The sequence below is a fragment of the Xenopus laevis genome, chromosome 1L (assembly GCF_017654675.1).
Source record: "Xenopus laevis strain J_2021 chromosome 1L, Xenopus_laevis_v10.1, whole genome shotgun sequence".
Classification (NCBI taxonomy): Eukaryota; Metazoa; Chordata; class Amphibia; order Anura; family Pipidae; genus Xenopus; species Xenopus laevis.
The window spans coordinates 114,199,164-114,220,880 of record NC_054371.1 but is presented as its reverse complement, the minus strand read 5'-3'; the positions used below and the strand labels follow the sequence as shown (position 1 = coordinate 114,220,880).

Here is a 21,717-nt window from a genome sequence, read left to right as displayed (position 1 = left end):
TTCTGATGTCATCAGTTATAAACGGTGAGTTCTGATGTCATTTCTGTCACATGACTCACTGAAACTTCTGTATTATAATAAATAAAGTACCCCCAGTTGCAAAATATGAGGATATTAGAAGTTACCTCGGAGTTCCATGACCTGTATAAAAACACCCTGCCTTCGGCCTCGTGTTTTTATATGGTCATGGAACGCCTCGGTAACTTATAATATCCTTATATTTTACAAAAGGGGGTACTTTATTCACTATATATTTGTCTTCAAGACCATGTGCGCCCTCAACTGACTTCTAGATGTTGTTAAATATGGGAGACCAACTACAAAGGGGTTGTTCCCCAAAACCTTGTGCCACATTTCTGCTGGAATACATGTTTTAAATAGCAAGAACTAAGGTGCAATGAATCCTTATTTGAGGTAAAACAATTCTGTTGGGTAGGGATATTTAACGTAGAAATCCAAATTACAGAAAGACGCTGTATCCAGAGCCCCAAGTACCCATATTAAAGCTGCTAATGTGTTAAAGGTGGCTCTGGTAACAGGTAAGCAGTGATATAATATGTTGGTGTAGGATTTGTATTTCAGTAAGCCAAGATGGCTGATCAAGGGGATAAATGATTTTGTATATGGGTCTCTGGGGAACTCTGCACTAACTGTTGTACGTGGGATTGTGGGTTCATATGCCATTAATGGAGTTTTTTTCAGCTCATAAAAAAAGTCTCATTGGCAACTTGTCCTTCAGTAATTAGGTGTCACACTGTGATAAATGAAGCTGTAATACAAGAATGAACAAAACCTAGCATTAAGTTGGAAGAATACAAATATCAAATTTAAACATAATTAAAAAAAATGTAGTTGAAACTGTATTCAGCACACACAGTGAGCATGGGGCAGGCAGAGTATGACACACACAGGGAGCATACGACAGGCACATTATGACAGAAGCAGTAACGGGCAGGCAGAGTATGGCACACACAGGGAGCATACGACAGGCACATTATGACAGAAGCAGTAAAGGGCAGGCAGAGTATGGCACACACAGGGAGTGTAGAGAAAGCAGAGTATGGCACACACAGAGCATAGGGAAGGCAAAATACAGTGGGAGACAGGGAAACCTATTAGGACCACTCAAAGATGAACGGTTCATACTGTGCTACATACAGTGACATAATGGTGCCCCTCCAGCAGTTTATATGAAGTGTGAACAATATGAGAACTTTCAGTTTTGGTCTGAGGTGTGAACAATAAAGGTGTTACAAGTATGAACAATGCAGGAGGGATTATAGGTGTGATCCTTACAGTTCACACAGTTACAATGTGGGGCCAGTTAATCTCAGTACTGATACATTTAAATTTTACACAAGGTAAGCAGTCACAGCAGGCAGACTTTCATGTGGGGGTCACACAAGGGGGTTTGCAGGCTGCCAATTGTACAGCACTAATATAGATAAAGTACTTTTTGTGCTTGTGTGGTTAATTTTTTCCTCTACTGGCTATAATTTCTGGCAAGCAACAGAATGATTTATGGCCTGGATTTTAAACATGGTACCAAGATCAGATCCTCTGTCCCAAAAGAACAAAGCAGGACCAAGCATCCTTTATCTGAATGGCTCATAATTACATTAGTTAACAGTAAGAGTAAAAGAGATGGGGACGCTGAGACACTTTATGATTAAATAATTCTGAGTCTGTAATGTAACAAATCAATACAGAAGATTTTGAAAGTGTGTGTGCAAAGTAAATGGTATTATAGGTATGGTACCTATTATGCAGAATGTTTGGGACTTGGGTGTTTTTCAGAATCTTTCTGTAATTTGGGGGTAGTAACCCCCCCCCCGTCCAATGCTGTAGTTACATGTGTCAAACACCTTTCTACTGCATGGAGTGTTAGAGTTCAGGGCAGGCTGACGGGCAACCTTTGCTACGAGACAGCTTCCAGAGTCACCTAAAGATACCCACCATCCTCAGCTTCAACCCATGCAAGTTAAGGAATATGCATTTGACATTAAATATCTGCTAAACTCGAGGATGGGGATGTTGGGCGTGTACAAGAGAAACCATTACAAGGCATACAAAGTGGCACCATTTGTCATTACAACTTTCTAAGTATGTTCTTTAAGCAATATGGATATGCCTTTGGGTATCCAGATGAACGATTTAGCAGCCTATAAGGGGCTGTAAGAAAGTACATATCCTTTAGAAATACATTGAATAGTGCAGGAGACATACAGTAGAGGCTAAGAAATAACCATTAGGTGCAGTTTCTTATTTCTGTTCCTGGACTGGCAATGATCCAGTGGACTTCTATGACACTTCCAGAGCAGCATAAGAAATTCCCCTGTAGCACATTCAAGACAAGATGTAAAACACCTGGTAGGGCTTAATTTTTCTTTTTTTTATTTCATCATTTTTATTGGGTTTTCCAAAACATTAAAGATTTACATTTTTACAGAGCATGTTAAGTACGATAAATCTACATAAATGCATATGCCATGCAATTTACAATTTTATAAAAGCACAATAACTACTATTATATAAGGATAATGAACCAATAAACCCATAAAGTCCTAATAAATAACCAGACCAACAAACAACACAAACCTCATATGGTGGATTTACAACATCAAAAAGTTTTATGAAGATACCAAGTTATTAATGATGTCCAAAAATTAAAATAGTTAAATCTGTAACAGCTCCAAAATTTTAGATTTGCGTGTAGAGTCTACTTGATCGAAATAAAGAGACCAATTATCAGTAAACCTGAGTTACGTTTGGCTGGCTTCGTTTTTTCCATGCTAGTAGTACAAGTGGCCCCTTTGGTGCAACATAAGATGCAAAGTGCAAAAAAGGGCTCTTTGCACCTGCTTTCCCCCAGCCACAGCAAGTTCTTATATGTCAACTGTAAACAAAGCTCCCTGCTTTAGTATTTACAGTCTTATCTTGGAGAATTTGCACTTGGACTGCACTGAAGTGGACATTTGACCTATGGAATTTATCTGTACCCAGGTTTAAATGAACGCTATGCCATCCTTAGCCCTTAAAGTACATTTTCAAAGTCCAGTTTCCCGACACTGCAGTTTACCTTGCCAAGAGTATTATTCTTCAACTATTTTTCATTTTAGTACATCTGCCACAACTTCTGCTACCTGTATTCCTTGAACTAGAGCTCACATTTTTGGTCAAGAAAAAGGAACTTTATCTGTGCTTTTAAAATGACTGCAACTGCACATTGTCTGTTGCAACAGGTGTTACTGTCTAGTTCATTTATTCTTCCGGACTATTTATTATCATTGGACCCTGATTTTATGGAAGTGAGGCTAAAAGTTTTTGATTCACCAAACATTTGCATTATCATCTACATATACAGTAATTGTTATTTCAATGTAATAAACCCTTGATATGTTTCAAACTTGCAATGTCTTTAATCTTAAGCATAGTATACAGTAGAACCTCAGTTTTACATCTCCTGTTTTTTATAGTTTCCAAGAATTTCCTGGTTCTGTACAGACAAACTGAATTTCTTCTTTCCTGGATTTTACATCCTCCATTTTATATATATATATATATATATATATATATATTTTTTTTTTTTTTTTTTTTTTTGTGGCCTCAGCACTGCTGCCATATGGAGTGCATACAGTTGCTCCTATTGGCTCTGGGACAAATACTTTGCTCCTGTTATTAGCATTTTCCACCCCTTTGTAAATTATACATTTAATTTTATTGTATAGTGTTATTTTTGTAGAAACAGGACGGTTTTGCTAGAATGTTATAATGGTTTAGACAAGAAAAGACTTTTCTCAATTACTTTCTATTTGTGGCCCTTTATCTAATATTGAAGTGTAAAGTTTAATTTTCCACCTTCTTATGTCTTTCTGAGTCAGCTAGGGAGGGGGTCGCCTCTCTGTAAACTGTTGGCCCTGCTTGAGTTTCAGGCAGTTTTTATAGGATAAACGAATAACATGTTCAAGTAAATACATCTCATTTTGCAAAATAATATGTCAGTATGTTTAGTTGAACAGTTTTAGGATAGCTTGATTGGGTATATGCATATAATTTGGTACATTGGGCAATTCTGAGGGCTTTGCCTCCCTGTGATTAGTATTTCATTTAGAGCAGAGGGAGTAACCCACCCATGTAGTGTATGTCGATATCTTTTGAGCACGGGTGCCCTCCCTTTTTTATGTTCTGATGGAGCACTTTTCAAGCAACAACTGCCTTACCAGCAAGTGTACCTATGATTGCAGGTGATGTTGAGCTCAAAGCCCTCACTGTGGCATCACCATAACTATGTTAGGACAGAGACACACGGTAAGATTCGGGGAGATTAGTCGCCCGGCGACAAATCTCCTCTTCTTCGGGGCGATTAATCTCCCCGAACTGCCTTCCTGCCGGCTAGAATGAAAATCGCCGGAGGGATGGCAACCGGAGCGTTTCATTTTTTGAAGTCATCCGGTTTCCTCATGAGGCAATTTCGTGCGACTTCGGAAAACAAAGCGCTCCGAGTGCCATCCCTCCAGCGATTTTCATTCTAGCCGGCGGGAAGGCAGTTCGGGGAGATTAGTCGCCCCGAAGAAGAGGATATTTGTCACCGGGCGACTAATCTCCCCGAATCTGACCGTGTATCTCTGCCCTTAAGGAAAAACTTACTACAAAGCTCTTGAATTCTATTTCATTTGCTTATCTTAAAATGCTGTTGATCTTGGATCTAAAACAAACCCTCGGTTTTCAGGCATTTCAAATTAAGGTCATAAATGCAATACAGGCTCACAGTCACTAACCACTCATGTTTCCTGATATTGCAGGGTATTTTGTAATAGTGTTACCACTTCCTTCTACTCCTGGAAACATAGAACAGCCCACAGATGTAAGCCATTACAAAATGCCAGTTACTGTAAACTTAGGAGCTCTTGTCGATGTTCCTTCTTTTCAGCTAACCTTTCTCCCCCTGAAGCTGCAAAACTGAGAAGCATCTTTGTCTGAATATGGTGAGTCGCCTGCATTTACCGGTATCTATGTCTGCAAAATAAAAGAAATAGCAGTTCTTTCCTTGTTCAGTATTCTAAATCGCTTTGTTAAAACCTCTTAGCAATTAAACAAAAGAAAAAGCAACAGGGATCGTTTTCTGTAGAGCTTTAAGCATTTCTTACCAGGTTTGTTTGTGACTCAGGATAATGTTTGTGTGTGTTTCTCTGCTTGTCCGTGTAATGAATAGTGTAGGGAGCTGGATATGATATATTCACACAGGTAAATACAAGGATGGCACATACATAGTACATAGTGACTGCTGGGTTTGCACATAGGGAAGATAAGAAATTATACACAAAAATGTACTGAAAATTATACAGGTATGGGATCTGTTAGCTGGAAACTTAGTTTGCATAAAACTCCAAATTACAGAAAGGCAGTCTCCCTCTCTGTAACAATAAAACAATACCTTGTACGTGGTCCAAACTAAAATACAATTAATCCTTATTGGAGGCAAAACCAGCCTATTGGGTTTATTTAATGTTTACATAGATTTCTAGTAGACTTAATATATGAAGATCCACATTACAGAAAGATTCATTATCTGGAAAACCCCAGGCCCTGGGCATTCTGGATAACAGGTTCCATACCCAAACTAAATAGTAACACAAGGCACTTGGCTTTTGGATCATTTAAATGTAGGGCACTGCATATATTTAATGCGTGAGGTTATCAGCCTGTGGAGCTGTCCCCACTTAGAGGTGCCTGATGTAGTGGAAGGGAGGGAAGGGCAGAATGTTGACATGAATCGCCTCTTTCATGCCTCGTTCAAACCAATCATTGGCCCTAAATGATCAGATCAGCCTGATTTGGCCAGGCATGTTGGTAAATATGTGTAAAGTGAATAGCATGGAAAAGACAAAAAGAAAGTTAATTTACAGTTCATAAAAAGATTATAAGGGAGACTCAAAATGTCGTTTTATAGCTGTAAAGCTAATCTCATATAATACACAAAAGCCATGAATATCTTGTAAATTATATCCTTATAAACAGTGAGTTCTGATGTCATCAGTTATAAACAGTGAGTTGTGATGTCATTTCTGTCACATGACTCACTGAAACTTGTGTATTATAATAAATAAAGTACCCCCAGTGGCAAAATATGAGGATATTATAAGTTACCGAGGAGTATCATAACCTGTATAAAAACACTCGGCCTTTGGCCTTGTGTTTTTATATAGTCATGAAATGCCTCGGTAACTTATAATATCCTCATATTTTACAAGAGGGGCTACTTTATTCACTATATACAGTACTGTTTTGTTTGTTATAGGAAAGTAAAATTCAGGGATTTTTTTGGAAATGAAATGGTTATCGAAATGAGAGCCTGGGCAGGCAGGCACACTCTATTAGCACAGAAGCAGGGAGGTATCTAGAAGGACTTCAAGGGTCCTTAACTTCCCCAACAAATATTGCCAAGTACTGGAAACTCCTATTGCAAAGGAATGGAAATGTTCAAAAAAAATATTGCAGTTGGGACATGGACATTGTAATAGCCCATGCAAATGAATCCAGCTTGTCAGACTTACTGAAAATAGGCTCTCCAAATGACCTTATACCAAACCAGTGACCATATGATGGTTTATGGTGTGATACACATAGGGCATTCCCATTGTGGGAATCTGTATATAAACTATTTATTTTTTTGTGGTTAATGAATGTGTACAAGGTTGTTCACCGTTGACTTTTAATATGATGTATAGAGTAATATTCTGAGACAATTTGCAATTGGTTTTTATTATTTGTAGTTTTTCAGTTATTTAGCCGTTTATTCAGCAGCTCTCCAATTTGTGATTTTGGCAATCTGGTTGCTAGAGTCCAAATTACCCTAGCAACCTTGCACTGATTTGACTGGAATATGAGGATATATTAGAAGCCATAAAAATAAACACTGGCTGTGGTTACTGGCTGTTTCTAGTTGTAAACAATGGGAAGCAAACGTCTTTGGTTGTGTAGTCACAGGAAGAATTTTGTTATGTGGGTGTGTAGGCCAGGAACTGAGGTTTTTAATTCATAAATTCATGTATAGTAGGGAAAATATACAGTTTAGCAATGGCTAAGAGTTTTCTTTATTGACCAGTAACACAAACAATACAGTGTTTTTCTATGTTTTTAATTACTGTTACACAAATGTGTATGCTTCACAGGCTCAAGTATAATCAATATAATCAGGCTGCTGAGTGGGGGCAGCTATTCAGGTTGAAATAAGACATTATGGTACAAGTTTACACAGAATATAACAGATTGGCTCTCTAGAATGCATTGGTTTTACTGCTTGACTATAGGGATAAACAGGCAAAACCCTAATATAAAATAGGATATTTATTACAGGAAATTTTTATTGGTATTAGGTTCTGGTTGGACAGATACAAACTCTCAGTCTGAAAATATATTTTTGGACCCATGGCAAGTGAAAGTTGAATATCTGTTCGTAGCCTTTGTTATGGATTTATTATGTTAAAGGCAAAGAAAACCACAAGCGATAAGCATAATTTACATGATAAGCTCTGGATGCTGGGTTTTATAATATAACTTGCATTGCTGATGATAAGGCAGTTCAGTCTGAAGAATATTAAATGTTGCCATATAATTTTGCTTTATTCACATAATGTTTCAATTGTATTAGCACTGTTTTACAATGTTTTTGTAAAAGTGCACATAGACAAAAAAATCTAAGTACTGTGCACAGCAAATTTTCATGGTTTATACTCTTTACTTAAACAGTGCCCCTAGTTATACTATTATGTAAGTTGTGAGTGGCTTTGCCAGTAAATTGGTTTTCTACAAACTTGGCACCTAGTTATTATATACAGGTTTAGTCAGGTTGCTTTTGCTTGATGTCTCTGCCCCCCTGAAAAATGTTCTGTAGACATCCAGTTTTTTTAACAAACTGTAGAGAGATGCCAAAAACCATTCCACTGTTCTATAGAATAAAAGTATATAGCGGCATTTAATTATATTTGTTGGGGGTATTTTGTGTATTAGATAGTCATGCACACACACAAAAATCTGTGAATGCCCTTTCATGTTGAATGCTCATTTATGAGAAAGGTTTTTCTGAAGTTTTTCTGAGATTTTAGCTTTCAAACTAAATAATGAAGCTAACCATGCTTAATATGAAGTTATGAAGATGGTATAGTCCTCTCTTATGATTTGTACAGTTGTAAGGTGGAGCTCACTAGTTTATGAAACAATTTAGGGAAGGCTGTATTAATTCCATACCTGAAGTGTGTCAAGGAAATATAAAAGACCATCATGTTACATTGTTATGTTTATAATGCACATAATTGCATCTCACATCTCACCCTTAGAAAATGAAAATAATATGTGTTTCCTGTAAAGTGGGAAAACACAAATCGTATCATTAAAACGACGTAGTAAATAACAACTATAGTCATTCTAATCCATGACCCACTTTACAAAGGTCAGGTACTACAGTGCAGTGTCGGACTGGCCCACTGGGATACGAGGAAAACTTCCGGTGGGCCCAGGAGTCAGTGGGCCCTTTTGCTTCTAACTATGTGGCCAATTTCATGGTCTTTCCTTATAAAAAATGCTTAACAATGGAAGAATAGACTAAGTAAATATAAAAGACTAGGAGAATAAAGAGATTGAGTGAGGAGAGGAGGAATAATAGTTTGGAAATGTTTTCTGGTGGGCCCCTGGCATTCCAATCCGACACTGCTACAGCGGAACCATTAAATTCTGATTAAGGGCTCTTTACACAAGGGTTTTCTTTTGTGAACACGCATTTGAGGCACAGGTTTGAGCACGGTTGAATGCATCAGCTAATTGATTCCATTATATTCTGCCTGGTTGTGGTTTTTTTAGATACAACATACTGCATTTTCTTGTGCTTGATGCTTGTTCAAAAGACGATGGGATAGAGGGTTGCATTTAAAACTCACACAAATGCATTTGTGCATTTAAAATGTATATAAATGAAATATATGTGTTTTTACATGCTCAGCATTCATTTGTAAATGCATCCAAAAAGTAAATGTGTGAAACCTAGGCTTCTTTTTTTCCAGCTAATATTATATATTTTCTCATACACATCACATTATCTTTAAGCCTGCATCGCTTCTTTGTCACATCTTGGAACTGGTATGAGATCTGTAAAGCTCCAAATTACGGGAAGGTCATCTTCCATAGATTGCATTTTAATAGAATGATTACATTTTTGAAAAATGATTTCCTTTTTTCTCAGTAATAATAAAACAGTACCTTGTACCTGTACTTGATTCTAACTAACCTGCCTGAATCCATATTGGTGGCAAACGTATCAGGTTTAATTCATGTTTAAATCATTTTTAGCAGACTTATGGTATGAAGATCCAAATTAAGGAAAGACCCCTTATCTGAAAACCCCCAGGTTCTGGGCATTCTGGATAACAGGTCCCATACCTGTGTTTGGCATTTTTGTGTGTGTTTCACAGGAAGCAAGCTATGGAGGAGCACCTCAAAGGAGATGTTAATTCAAGGGTTCTTGCATTCCTATGCCATGTACTTGGCACCTTGAGTACAACCTTCACACAAATAACATGAACAGTTAAACTGGTGCATAGATACCATATTACTTAAATTATAAATGTATACAATTTTTATAAAATTGTACATTTTATAAAATTATAAATACATAATTTTTTCTTATTTTTGCACAAGGAGAGAAAGCAACCAACAGTCTTCTTTAAATTGTGTTCAGTCCTGGAAACCAAGAAGAACCTCACAACCCTATTTTGCATGGGAAAAAATAAAAAATGTCAGCTCTTTTTTCCAATGGATAGTTATGTTGCAGAGTGCTTTCAGCTGATGTGGCATGCTATTTCTGGAGTATTCATAATGTAATGGGCAGCTCCTCTGTCCTGGTGGACTGAGCCCTTTTAAACATTTCTTAAAGCAGCCCTGACAGTACTAAGTTTAATGTCATACAGTATATGATGATCTGTGACCTATTTTGCTTAGCTAAAAAACACTCAGGATCACCTCCCACTGTTCCCATCCACTTGAATGGGAAATGTAGAGAAATGCATTTAGACCCTAAAACATTTAGCAAAGCATTGTTTTCAACATGAAAAACTGTTGTGCCTGCTCTGCCCAGTGTGTTTCATTAAAGTAAATTGAGAGCCATAGGAGCAAATTGCAGTTGTTTTACAGCCATGTAAAATTATTATCCTTAAACTCTAATTCCATTATAGCGCATTATATGTACAGTATCATATTATTAGTTAGGATTATCTAGTGCAGGGTTCTGTTAGCATCCATTGTTATTATTTGTTTAGGCAGCAGTACAAATTCCTTAGCAAGGCAACATGAGTGAAAGTCTGAGAGAAGCCAACAAACATGCCCCAAACCAGTTCTAACAAGTACTTGATCATTTATACAAAACACTGTTTATGCAGATGGAGGAAATTATCCCTGCTGTCTACACAGTTCATCGTTGGCAGGTGGATCTGATCATTTCTGCAGTATGATCATTTAAAAAAATATATATATATATTTATACATTTTCAAGCATGTAACAAAAAAAACAAATGAAAACAAAAAAAAACATGTTTGAATTAAAATACAAAAAAAAAAGAGAAAAACAAAGAAGGGAATAAAGGGCAAATCAACAGCCAGACAGCCAGTGTCTGCCGTTTGTTGTTTCATACAATTATATCAAGCATATTCTGAGAGATAAACTCAGAGTATAAAAGTAACCGATTTGGTGTATTGTGTGTCCAGAGTGATTTGCAGAATGATAATTTTGAGTGCAGAATAGTTCCTTTATGTATTGTGGATTATCTATTGCAACATTAACACAACATTAACACATAAAAATGGCATATTGTATGAATTGCCTCATGTAAAAACTAGGAACAGGTATCCCTAAAAGAGTCTTGTAATAAAAAAAATGGAATGTTTAGAAAAAATTTTTTTAACAAAGGTGAGGTTCTGCTTTGCTATTTTCCAGCAATGAGCACAATATGAGGAGCTCTCTTGTTGCTTTCTCTCCCTGGTTGAGAGTTGAGTTGGCCATTCAAGTCTGGTAGACCTTTAGTACTATATAGTATATGTATATACAGAAGCACAGCCATGTCACAAAATATAAACAGGAAACACACAGACAGCACCCTAACGCTAGGTAGTGTTGATTCATTCTTAGCACTCAGAGATGCAAAACTGAAGAACGGTATGGGTGGTTCCGATGAAATATATCCAATATAAAAATAGTTTGCCTGTTCATGACTTTATTTTGTTTGTTGTTTGTTCATTATGCACTCTGAAACACAGTATGATTGAATGCAACAAAATGTACCATTTGGTCATCCATGGGGAGAGCAGCTGATCATTTTTGGGCAAGAAACATCATACACTTGTATGTAGTGGCCCTACATAGCTTGGGGCCTGTTTGCAGTTAGCAAATAGCATTCATTTGAGCAGTAAATGCAACACAACTTTCAGGGACCATGCTCTCATCCCGAAAAAGGTCAATAACTACATTTTTGTTGACAAAACACTGATCCAGAGTTAAAAGCCACTTTCCTATCTGACCAATGGCATTGCTACATTCCATAGCAATGGAAATGTTATTCTTTATGAAGGATTGTCCTCTTCCCTTAATCAAAATCAAAGGTGGGTCTGAAAAAGGAGATGCTACAGATTAATTTATAATATTAATAATAATGAAAAAGAAAGTGCCAAAAACAGTATAGATTCTGAAAGAAACTTTGGATGTTCCAGTTAGTCAGGTTATTCCCAGTTCCCTATAGTTAAATATACAAAGACCTCTTTGGCACTACCTAGAAATGTTTGAATAGGTTGGTTAGAAAGTTAGGTTAGTTCTGCAATCACAAAATGAGGGCACACAAGGGAAAAAGTATTATATTCCTTATTACACTCAAGTTCACCTGCATGAGGGCCACAATTTTAAGGTACCCACAAATAAGAATTTTGCACTTGACCCTCAGGTTTATTAAAGTGGCCCTGACTGTAGATGATGCTGAACAAACATACCCTTTCTTCTTCTGATAGTTTGGCTACTTGTTATGCAGTATTCTTTGTTAAGGGGCCATAAAAAGTGGTATGTATTTCAAGAATTATGTATGTATTGAAGTGGCATTTTATTAAACAAAATAGAAGTAAATTCATTTAATAACATCAAACAATGTTCTATAAAGAATAAGAATCAACAGCCAAACTTCTTGTTTTTAAATAAAGGAGACCATAGAACTATCTTGGGCACAATATTTAGCATGCATTGATACTATTCAGAAAGATCAGAAGTTTGTGGATTAGAAAGGACTTACACCTCCTCAGATCCACTGCTAGATTTTTGGCGAGTATTAGGTGGCTGGCTGAGAGCTTTAGACATTTCGTTCAGGAAGAGTGGGCTCATGCTGTCTAAATTCCTGGTATGGTGGCAGATCAAGTCACTCATCATTTTCGTAGATCAACGCTGAAGGGATTATTTTATGAGGCCACACTCATTCATCTGTCTAAAATACATTGGGTTAAAAAGCTTAGCATATTACATTAGACATCAATTCTTGTAATATGATGAAGTGGCGAACTTTCACCAGACATACACTTGGATGAGTTGCGAAATGGCATGCATTCTGATCTTTGGCAATAACTGGTTTAAATTTTTTTTTTCAAGGGTGAAGGGGTATGAGGGAAGTAGGTCCTTCAAGGCTTGGTTAAGTAATGTGTCACTGAACGTTTTTTTTCTTTTTGAGGAAGTAAATGTTCTTGTGCTAAAGGGGCTGAATGTGTTGCATTAATTAGGTCATGTTTTTACGTTTAAACATACCACAGACGGTCTCAAAATGCAGAACTGTTTCCGTGCATGTCTACTACCTGACATTGGTTTTATAATAAAGTTATACTTAAGCTATTTCTACTTTATTCACTTAAGTATGCCAAGCACATAGCTGAGTGAGTTTAGTATCATGTAGTGCTGCTATATTTCCCTTTATAGGTTAATGCCACATTTTTGGACTAAGTAGTTTAGTTAACAGTTCCTGACACTTTTTATTTTTGTTAACCCTTATGAATACCCCCTAGGAGTTTGGATATATTTTTTACTTTTTTTAATATCAATAAGATTTGAGTGTTCAGTTCCTCTGTATTTTATCTGTAGCTAATAAATTAATTAATTATGACTTGCCACCAGGAGTTCCAGGGTTGCTTTAATTTTCCATCATAAGTCAAACAGCAGCATACACCTGCAATTCCAAAGTCTTGTTTGCAGGGGCAGGAATTTCTTCCATGAAACATGGTGTGCAGTATTTATATTTTGGGGTCTCTACAAGTCAAATATATGTCCGCATTTGCATGTCAGTTTAATTAGAAGTAGTGATGGGCAAATTTCTCCCGAAAAATTGTGAAATCGGGATGTTCACAAAAAAATTGTGAAATTTGAGAGTTTTCACAAAAAAGTCATGAAATTCAAACGTTTTCACAAAAAAATTGTGAAATTACAACGTTTTCACAAAAAAATTGTGAAATTAGAAATATTCACGAAAAAAAAATCGCGAAAACCGGAAATTGACGCCAGGAGATTCACAGGAGATTCTTGAATTTATTTGCCTGTGGCGAAACACGGAAATTCGTCTCAAATTCGTGCCAGGCGAATTTATTTGCCCATCACTACTCAGAAGTAACATATACAGTAAGTATATGTGGGAGTAATAGTGCTGTACAGTTAACTCTTGCTAATATGTGATATATGGAAATATGTAATATTTGGCAAAAAGTTGCTAAAACAATTACTATATTTGTAATTTGCTATGCTGCAATGTTTAGAATTCAGTGGGATGTCTATTTTCCAAAATATAAGTTGTTGGGACGTATATTGCATTGCAATTATTTTAGTGGTGGCGGTTTAAAAATGCTGTGCTACAAAATGGCAGTGTGCACATTTGTGGATAATCAGCTGAAACTTAAAGAATTAAAGTAGAACATTTCTGCCCAACACACTTTCAGAGATGACAATGTAAGATTTCTGCTTAAAGGCTCTAAAACAAGATAAACAGGTGCTTTTAATATCATATTTTCTGACTATTTCTTTACTGTTTCCATCATTACAGGCAGAAACCGAAGACTTTAAAAGTCTGCGATCAAGATTTCAAAAAGATGTAGAAGACAATAAAATCAAACTTCATTCACCTTCCACTAAAGCCAAACCAACTATACCCATTAAACCAAATGCTGGGACAACTACTAACCCATTTTTTCAAAGACCTCTACCCAAAGCAACATCTTCTCCAGAATTTCCTTCATTCTCCAGCCAAAATCGATTTAAAACTACAGGGAATAATGTACTTTCGCATCAAAGTTTTACAAACAGAAGCAACTCAAAAGTTCAGATTGGAACACAGGAAAATAACTTTCAAAACAATACTAACGCTAAGCCGACATTACCAATAAAACCATTGTTACCAAAACCTGTTGCCAAACCATTTGTGGACATGTCTATCAAACCCCCACCAAAATTTAATACATTTACAAAGGACAAGTCTGATAATTTTCCCAAATTAAAACTCTTGCCAAGTAAAGCTGTGATTGGACCAAAACCAAACAAACCTGCACGTCCACCTTATGTAAACTTGGATAAATTCAGAAAATTTGAGGATTTTGAGGATTTTGGGGACTATGTAGTTATGAGAAGTAATACAGGTAATTATCATTTATACAAATTTTGGAATGCAAAATTATATTTCACATCCTACTTGGTGGCTATAACATACTGTAGAGATTTGATGATTTACCTGTGCTTCCTTTACTTATCTCTTTTTTCTTGTGTTTTCAAACCCAAGCTTGATCTTTCTTGATCAATAAAATAATACTTATATAGAACCTAGAGAGCTTTTAAGTTTTTATACAACACCTGGAATTCAAGAAAAGTCGGTTTTCAGTTTGGTAATTATAACAGAGATACAAGGGCTCATTTACAAAGCAACCTCATGTTTGCATGGGCTGATACATTTCTAATTTCATTACATTGCTCTAATGTCCATACTGAAAGGTACCCCTTGGTTTCTGGTTCACAATCCCCTCTAAAATGTGTTACAGCTTCATTTACATTTCATAGCAGAACACAAAATAATTTTGATGGACTATTATCTACAATCCAGAAATAAAGTCATGGTGAAAAATATCATAAATATCAAAATGTCATATAAATTAGGGAGTCTGATCCCATTGCCTACACAGCTGATATGTAATACCTTTTATATTTTTCACTGTCTCTTAGATATTAGAAGAGAGTCTCCTAAGATTTTTGCATCACATTCTCAGCCCAATCTTGCTACCCGCTCTCCATCACACAGCATTCGAAAATCAGTAAGGTGAGTAGCAAATGTATATGTAGAGCTGTATATACTTTACATTTCAGCATGCTTAAAAATCCTTATTTAGATTAACCTTTCTAATAATACTGATTCATCACAGCAATAACAGATTTGCCCCAGATCACTTGCCTATAGCAAATAGATTTACTTTATTCTTTCACTATTGAATGAAACTCTGGTCTTCTGGGTTTTCATCAATCAGTCATTCTTACATTCTTTTCATTTAATAGGATGCACAAACTTACATATACACATATTTAAAGCTGGTTTTATGTGTAATTAACGCTGTAACATTAATAACAGCTATGACATATGTAATCTCATATGTTACCTACATGGAGACACCAATTAATTCTTCTACAATTGTAACATCTTACTACTTAATTAGAATAAATACAAATTGAATGAAAAAGAAAAACAATTGAGCTTTCCCTCGAAAAAAGATATCTGCAGATATCTTTTTCCAACAATTGTATTTATTTCTTTATTGTATATGTTTAACTTTTATATAGCACTTCTAGGATATGCAGAGCTGTAGAATTTTACATTATAGAAAAGTAGAATCAGGGGGATAATCATTTAAATAAGTAACACCAGTGCCGGGCCAAGCCGACTGGGCGCCCTGAGCTCCCCTCTGTGCTTGTGTGCGTGTGCACGCTCCTCTACGTGCACGCACCCCCCCATCCAGCGTGCGCACACATGCGCAGATTGACGGAGGGGAGGGGAAAAACCGAAGAGGTAAGCTCGGCAAGGGAGAGGGAGGAGGGAGGGCAGGGGAGATATCACCAGATGAGAGGGGAAAAAGCCGGAGGGGAGGGGAGGGGGAGAGAGCTGGAAGGGAATGGAGAGGGAGCGCGAACATGGACTAGGGGTAGGCAGAAGACAGGTACCTGCCCAGCGCCCCCCTTTCATTGCGCCCTAGGCAGGTGCCTCTTCTGCCTACCCCTAGTTCCGGCCCTGAGTAACACATATACAGAGACTTAGGGTCCTATTTACTAACATTCAAATTCCTTTTTTTTTTTTTTACAAATCATTGAGGTCCTATACTGTAACTGTATAACTCACTGAGAGCTGCACTAATCCTTGGACCTTTTTTTTGCCATTCAGTTTTAGAGGTTTTTAAGGTTTTCATATTTTTCAGCACATAGGTCAGCATTTTTTTTTCCATTCATACTTTTTATATTCACTTCTTTTTATACACTTGACAACATTTATAGTTTTACAGAAATAACGTTTATTCATGCCTTAAAAAAGCTCTAATACCACTAAAATTCGACCTTTAATAAATGGACATGCCAAGTGGTAAGAGACACAGTAGAAGGAAGGTTCCTGACCTGTAGAGCTTACAGTCTAAATAATTAATTTGTACTATGCAAATGTTACATTTTTAAGAGTTTGGGATGGGATGTTAGGCTACAGCCACATGGGGGATGAAATCAGCTAGCTGAAATCTGTTTGCATTGCTTCCGATTCAACACTTCGAAATGTTGAAGAGAGAGGAGGCTCTCCTGCCTGTGTGGCCCTAGCATTATAGTTTAAGGGGTTGTTCACCTTTAAATGAACTTTAAGTATGGTGTACAGAGTGATACTCTGAGGTTATTTTCTATTGGTTTTCATTTTTTATTATTAGTGGTTTTCTAGTTATTTAGCTTTTTATTCAGCTGCTCTCCAGTTTGCCATTTCACCATTCTGGTCGCTGAGGGTCCAAATTACCCTAGCAACCATACACTGATTTGAATAAGAGACTGGAATATGAATATGAGAGGCCTTAATAGAAATATGAGTAATAAAAAGTAGTAATAACAATACATCTGTAGCCTTACAGAGCATTTGTTTTTTAGATAGGGTCAGTGACCCCCCCATATGAAATCTGAAAAGAGTTAGAAGAAGAAGGCAAATTATTCAAAAACTATAAAAAATAAAAAATGAAGGCCAATTGAAAAGTTGCTTAGAATTAGCCATTCTGTAACATACTAAAAGTGAACAACCCCTTTAAGAAAGAGAGAATATAGCTTTGGGATACTGAAAAAAAAAATCTTGGCTTCAGATATACTTCGAAGCTGCAAGCTAGCAAACATTACATTTAAATGGGTTGTTCACCTTCAAACACTTTTTTCAGTTCAGTTATTTTCAGATAGTTCACCAGATATAACGACTTTTTCAACTCCTTTCTATATTTTATTTGTGACTGTTTTTCTAATATTGAAGTTTAAAGTTTAATTTTTTTTCTAAAGTAGTTCGGGGGGGGTCGCTGATGCTGTAATTGTTCTAAATTTAGCTGATGCATTTCTTATCTTTTTCCCTGCTGCGAAGAATTCCTGAGTTTCATTAAAGGGGAAGTAAAGTCTAAAATAGAATAAGGCTAGAAATGCTGTATTTTGTATACTAAAAATAAGCATGAACTTACTGCATCACAAGCCTAATCAAACAAATGATTTATGCTTTCAAAGTTGGCCACAGGGGGACGCCATCTTGTAACTTTGTTAAACATCTTTGCAAGACCAAGATTGTGCACATGCTCAGTGGGGTCTGGGCTGCTTAGGGATCGTCATAAATGATCAAAACTGCACAAGTCAAATTATATGTGGCAGAAGCCGATATAGCAAGACTGATTAATAATCAGAATAGGCAGACTGCACTGGGCCCTGTGTTGTCATGTAATCTAATGTGGATTTTACAGTTTTTGTATTGTTTAATATAAACGTTCTACAACTCTGCAGAACCAGTGTCTGCAGCAAAATAATCCTCCAAATAGAATCCCAGGTTATCTGTTTAAATCTGGCTCCATGATCTTTGTCCCTGCAGCTGGAGTTGGAAACAGTAAAGGGGATGTAAAGGCAAAAATAAAATCCAATACAAATCTCTACACAGTCGCCGACTGCTCTACAGAGAAACAAACAAAGCTGCTTGAGTTCTGCATGGCTGGGAAGTAAGGCGGGGGCTCCCCCTGCTGTTCATAAGTATGATTGTGTCCCTGCAGAGCAGTTAGGGACCGTCTGACAATTCCTATCCACAGCAGTAAATGAAGGGGGAATTTCACAACATACAGTCAGGTTTCTTATAAAAATGGTACACATTTTTTTAATTAAAGTATATTGGAGATAAGTTTCTTTTTCATTGAAGAAAGTAAAAATGGGATTTTATTTTTTTGCCTTTACATGCCCTTTAAAGGCGGCTGTTGTAATTGATACAATAGTTGCTAATATTTCACAGATGCTGCTGAAAAATATAGCAGTTCAGAATCTGCACCTGGATTACTGAGCTGCCGGACTGAAACACCAGAGACAGGAACATTAAACTTTAAACCATACATTTTGGAAAAACTATAAGGAATTAAAACTGGAAAGCAATTGAAAAAAAAAGTCTTTATTTCTGGTGATCTGAAAACAACACAAAAATGTGTTTGAATGGGGAATAAACCCTTTAAAGGAGAACTAAACCCCTTTTTAGGCAAAAGTCCCCACTGGCCCCCTCCGCTGGCCCCCTTCCTGCCCCCCTGCACAGTCTTACCCCTGAATTGAATCTAGAAATACTGACTGCACATGCAAAGTCAGTGCACAGAGCTCACGGGCGCCATCTTCTGGCACTTTGGTATTCTTCAAAGCTTGTTCCTTCCCTTTGGAAGATTGCTCCAACTGTGCGTGCGCCAATATGGCACTCACCAAAGCAATGAAAATGACGTTCATGAGCTTGGCTGCACTGACTCTGCATGCGTGGTCAGTATTTCTAGAGGGGACACAATTCAGGGGTAACACTGTGCAGGGGGGAGGCAGGGAGGGGGGCCAGCGGAGGGGGCCAGTGGGGACTTTTACCTTAAGGGGGTTTAGATATCCTTTAATGATGCTGTGTTGACACTTATATCAGACACATGCTTATAAAGATGGATACTGCAGCTTAATATCTGTAGGTAATCTGTAGGTAATAAGAAGGTGCAATGTTTACTACTGGTGTAATATCCTATAGCAACTTTTACTGGTCACCTTTTTAAAAGCAAACATCTTTTTGTTTGCTGTCAGTTACTGCGTTATATATGTGGAACAATATGTGCTAAAATCATGTAATACTGAATGAATGTTTCTCTAACATGTGACCAAAAATTCAATATGATATTCTACACACTTACAGAATATCACTCCTGTAGTTTTCTGTGACATTCCTTATTTATTCCAACAGGGGTTGTAAGCAGTAAACATTTGACTTTACCACAGCTCCTTTGAGGCTCAGATACTGAGTAGAATATCAGTCTTAGAATAATGTATAGTTACTTTGCAAGCAAATTAAAAAATACACCATACTGGTTAATATTCCCCATTGCTGCAAACATTTGAGAAATCTTACTTGGAATTTATAAAAACTATAAAAAAAAATAAAAAAAGAAGCAGAAGAACAGTAATTCTCATACAGCCTGAAAATTCTGAACTTGAGGAGCAAGTGTTTTAATGAACTGCTTTATTTGGCAGCAGTAGGTAATGGAGGAGGGGTGCACAATCCAGTGACTTCATAAGACATTACCAGTTTTGGCAATGATTCAGAAGTCATATTATTAATGGTTTGTGGTTTATGGTTTCTGTGACAATCCACCTACTATAAACCACAAGTCCTACTGACCAAGCTATAGCTTTTCAGCAAATAGCAAGGTGCTTTAAGTAAAATCCAGCAAGTTAGGTTCCCAAGCAAATGTTAAGTAGTTGTATGTGTGTGTCTTGCCTATTCTCTACAGTTTGGATGAATGTAATGGCTAAATTAAATCTTAAAGGGATGAAGACAAAATCAACATTACAAATATGTTACATCCATACTGACCTAGTGAATTTATATATAGCCTATACATTTGCTGAAGTAACTCATTTTAAAAAATACTGCCAACTATATAAATAAAATTATGCTGGCACCTCTAAACAAATTAAAATATTGGCCTCTTGACATAAAATCACTCAGGGTTATGCCATTAATTTTAAAAATATATGTATATTTTTAAATTCATCACAGATCTAAAATTCTGTTAAAGCTGGCCATACACCTGAAGTTTCACTTGTTTGGCGAGATATAGTCTGTAAAGAGCAGAATGCACAGAATGCAATATTTAGTGTGCATTTAAATAAAAACTGCACAATAAAGTAATATTTTTTTGTTATGAGACAAATGCTACAACTGGTGAGTGTTAATATTCCTTTAATTAATTTGGGGTTTTATTATTCTTTGCTGTATAACTTTTGTTTACACTCTATATTTTGTGACAGAAGGCTACTATAGATGCTTGTGTCAATATGAGATAAAAAATGGTAAAACAAATACATGAGATATAAAAGTATTCTGACCTTGGAAGTCATATAACATTTTGCTGATATGAACATTATCATAAGCTTCCTTTTCCATAAATGAATATTGGAAAGCCAACTTCCTTTATTTAATTAAAATATTATTTACGAACAGGTTGTTAAATTTATGGTTTTTGATTAACTGTAATGTCAAGTCTCAGAGATGATTTGTAGGAAACTATTTTATTGGCAAAGTCCAGGAACCAGACTACAGTTTATATTATTTTACTGTTGGTGCTGTTTAAAGGAGAACTTAACCCTAAAAATGAATATGACTAAAATGCCATATTTTATATAATGAAATTATTGCAGCAGTCTAAAGTTTTAGTTACTCAATAGCAGCAATGATCCAGGACTTCACACTTGTCACAGGGGGTCACCAACTTGGAAAGTGTCTGTGACACTCATATGCTCAGTGGGCTCTGAGCAGCTGTTGAGAAGCTGTTGAGAAGCTGAGCTTAAGGGTCAATGCAAATTATCAAATTATCAAGATGATGCAACAGGGCTGATTATTAAATTATCATGCTAGTTGCACTGGTCTCTGAGCTGTCAGGCAGTAATCATTTGTATTAATTACTATTCAGCCTGATATTATGACATTTATATTCTACGTGCACTATTGTGAGTGGGTCCCTAAGCTCAGTAAGTGACAGCAGCACAGAGCATGTGCAGTGAATCAGCAGAAAAGAAGATGGGGAGCTACTGGAGACTTTTAGAAGCCTACTAAAGGGCTGTGGTTGCCTTGGGCTGGTACAGAAGCCCAAAACATAACATTTCTAGCCTACTTCCTTAGCTAAGCTTTAGTTCTCCTTTAAGTTGTGTGTTAAAAGAAAAACATTTTATATACAGTTGTGCTTGAACGTTTGTAAACCCTTTAAAATCCTATATTTTTATATGAATGTGACCTAAAACATCATCTGATTTTCAAACAAGTCCTAAAAGTAGGTGAAGAACTGCTAGTTAAACAAATTAAACAAAACTTATTATATTTGGTCATGTATCTATTGAAAAAAACTGTATGCAATATAATATCTGCA

General features: G+C 36.5%; 1 protein-coding gene across 2 annotated transcripts in view; it reads left to right on the top strand.

The window, feature by feature from the left end:
• Positions 1 to 4,837: 4,837 nt before the first annotated feature.
• pram1.L (PML-RARA regulated adaptor molecule 1 L homeolog) overlaps positions 4,838 to 21,717 on the top strand; it is a 49,574-nt gene continuing 32,694 nt past the window's right edge. For both annotated transcript variants that reach the window (XM_041562255.1, XM_041562257.1), the window contains exons 1-3: positions 4,838 to 4,985; positions 14,100 to 14,688; positions 15,266 to 15,359. In XM_041562255.1, the coding sequence (XP_041418189.1) occupies positions 4,983 to 4,985; positions 14,100 to 14,688; positions 15,266 to 15,359 (686 nt within the window). In that variant the 5' untranslated portion in view covers positions 4,838 to 4,982. The remainder of the gene's footprint in view (positions 4,986 to 14,099; positions 14,689 to 15,265; positions 15,360 to 21,717) is intronic.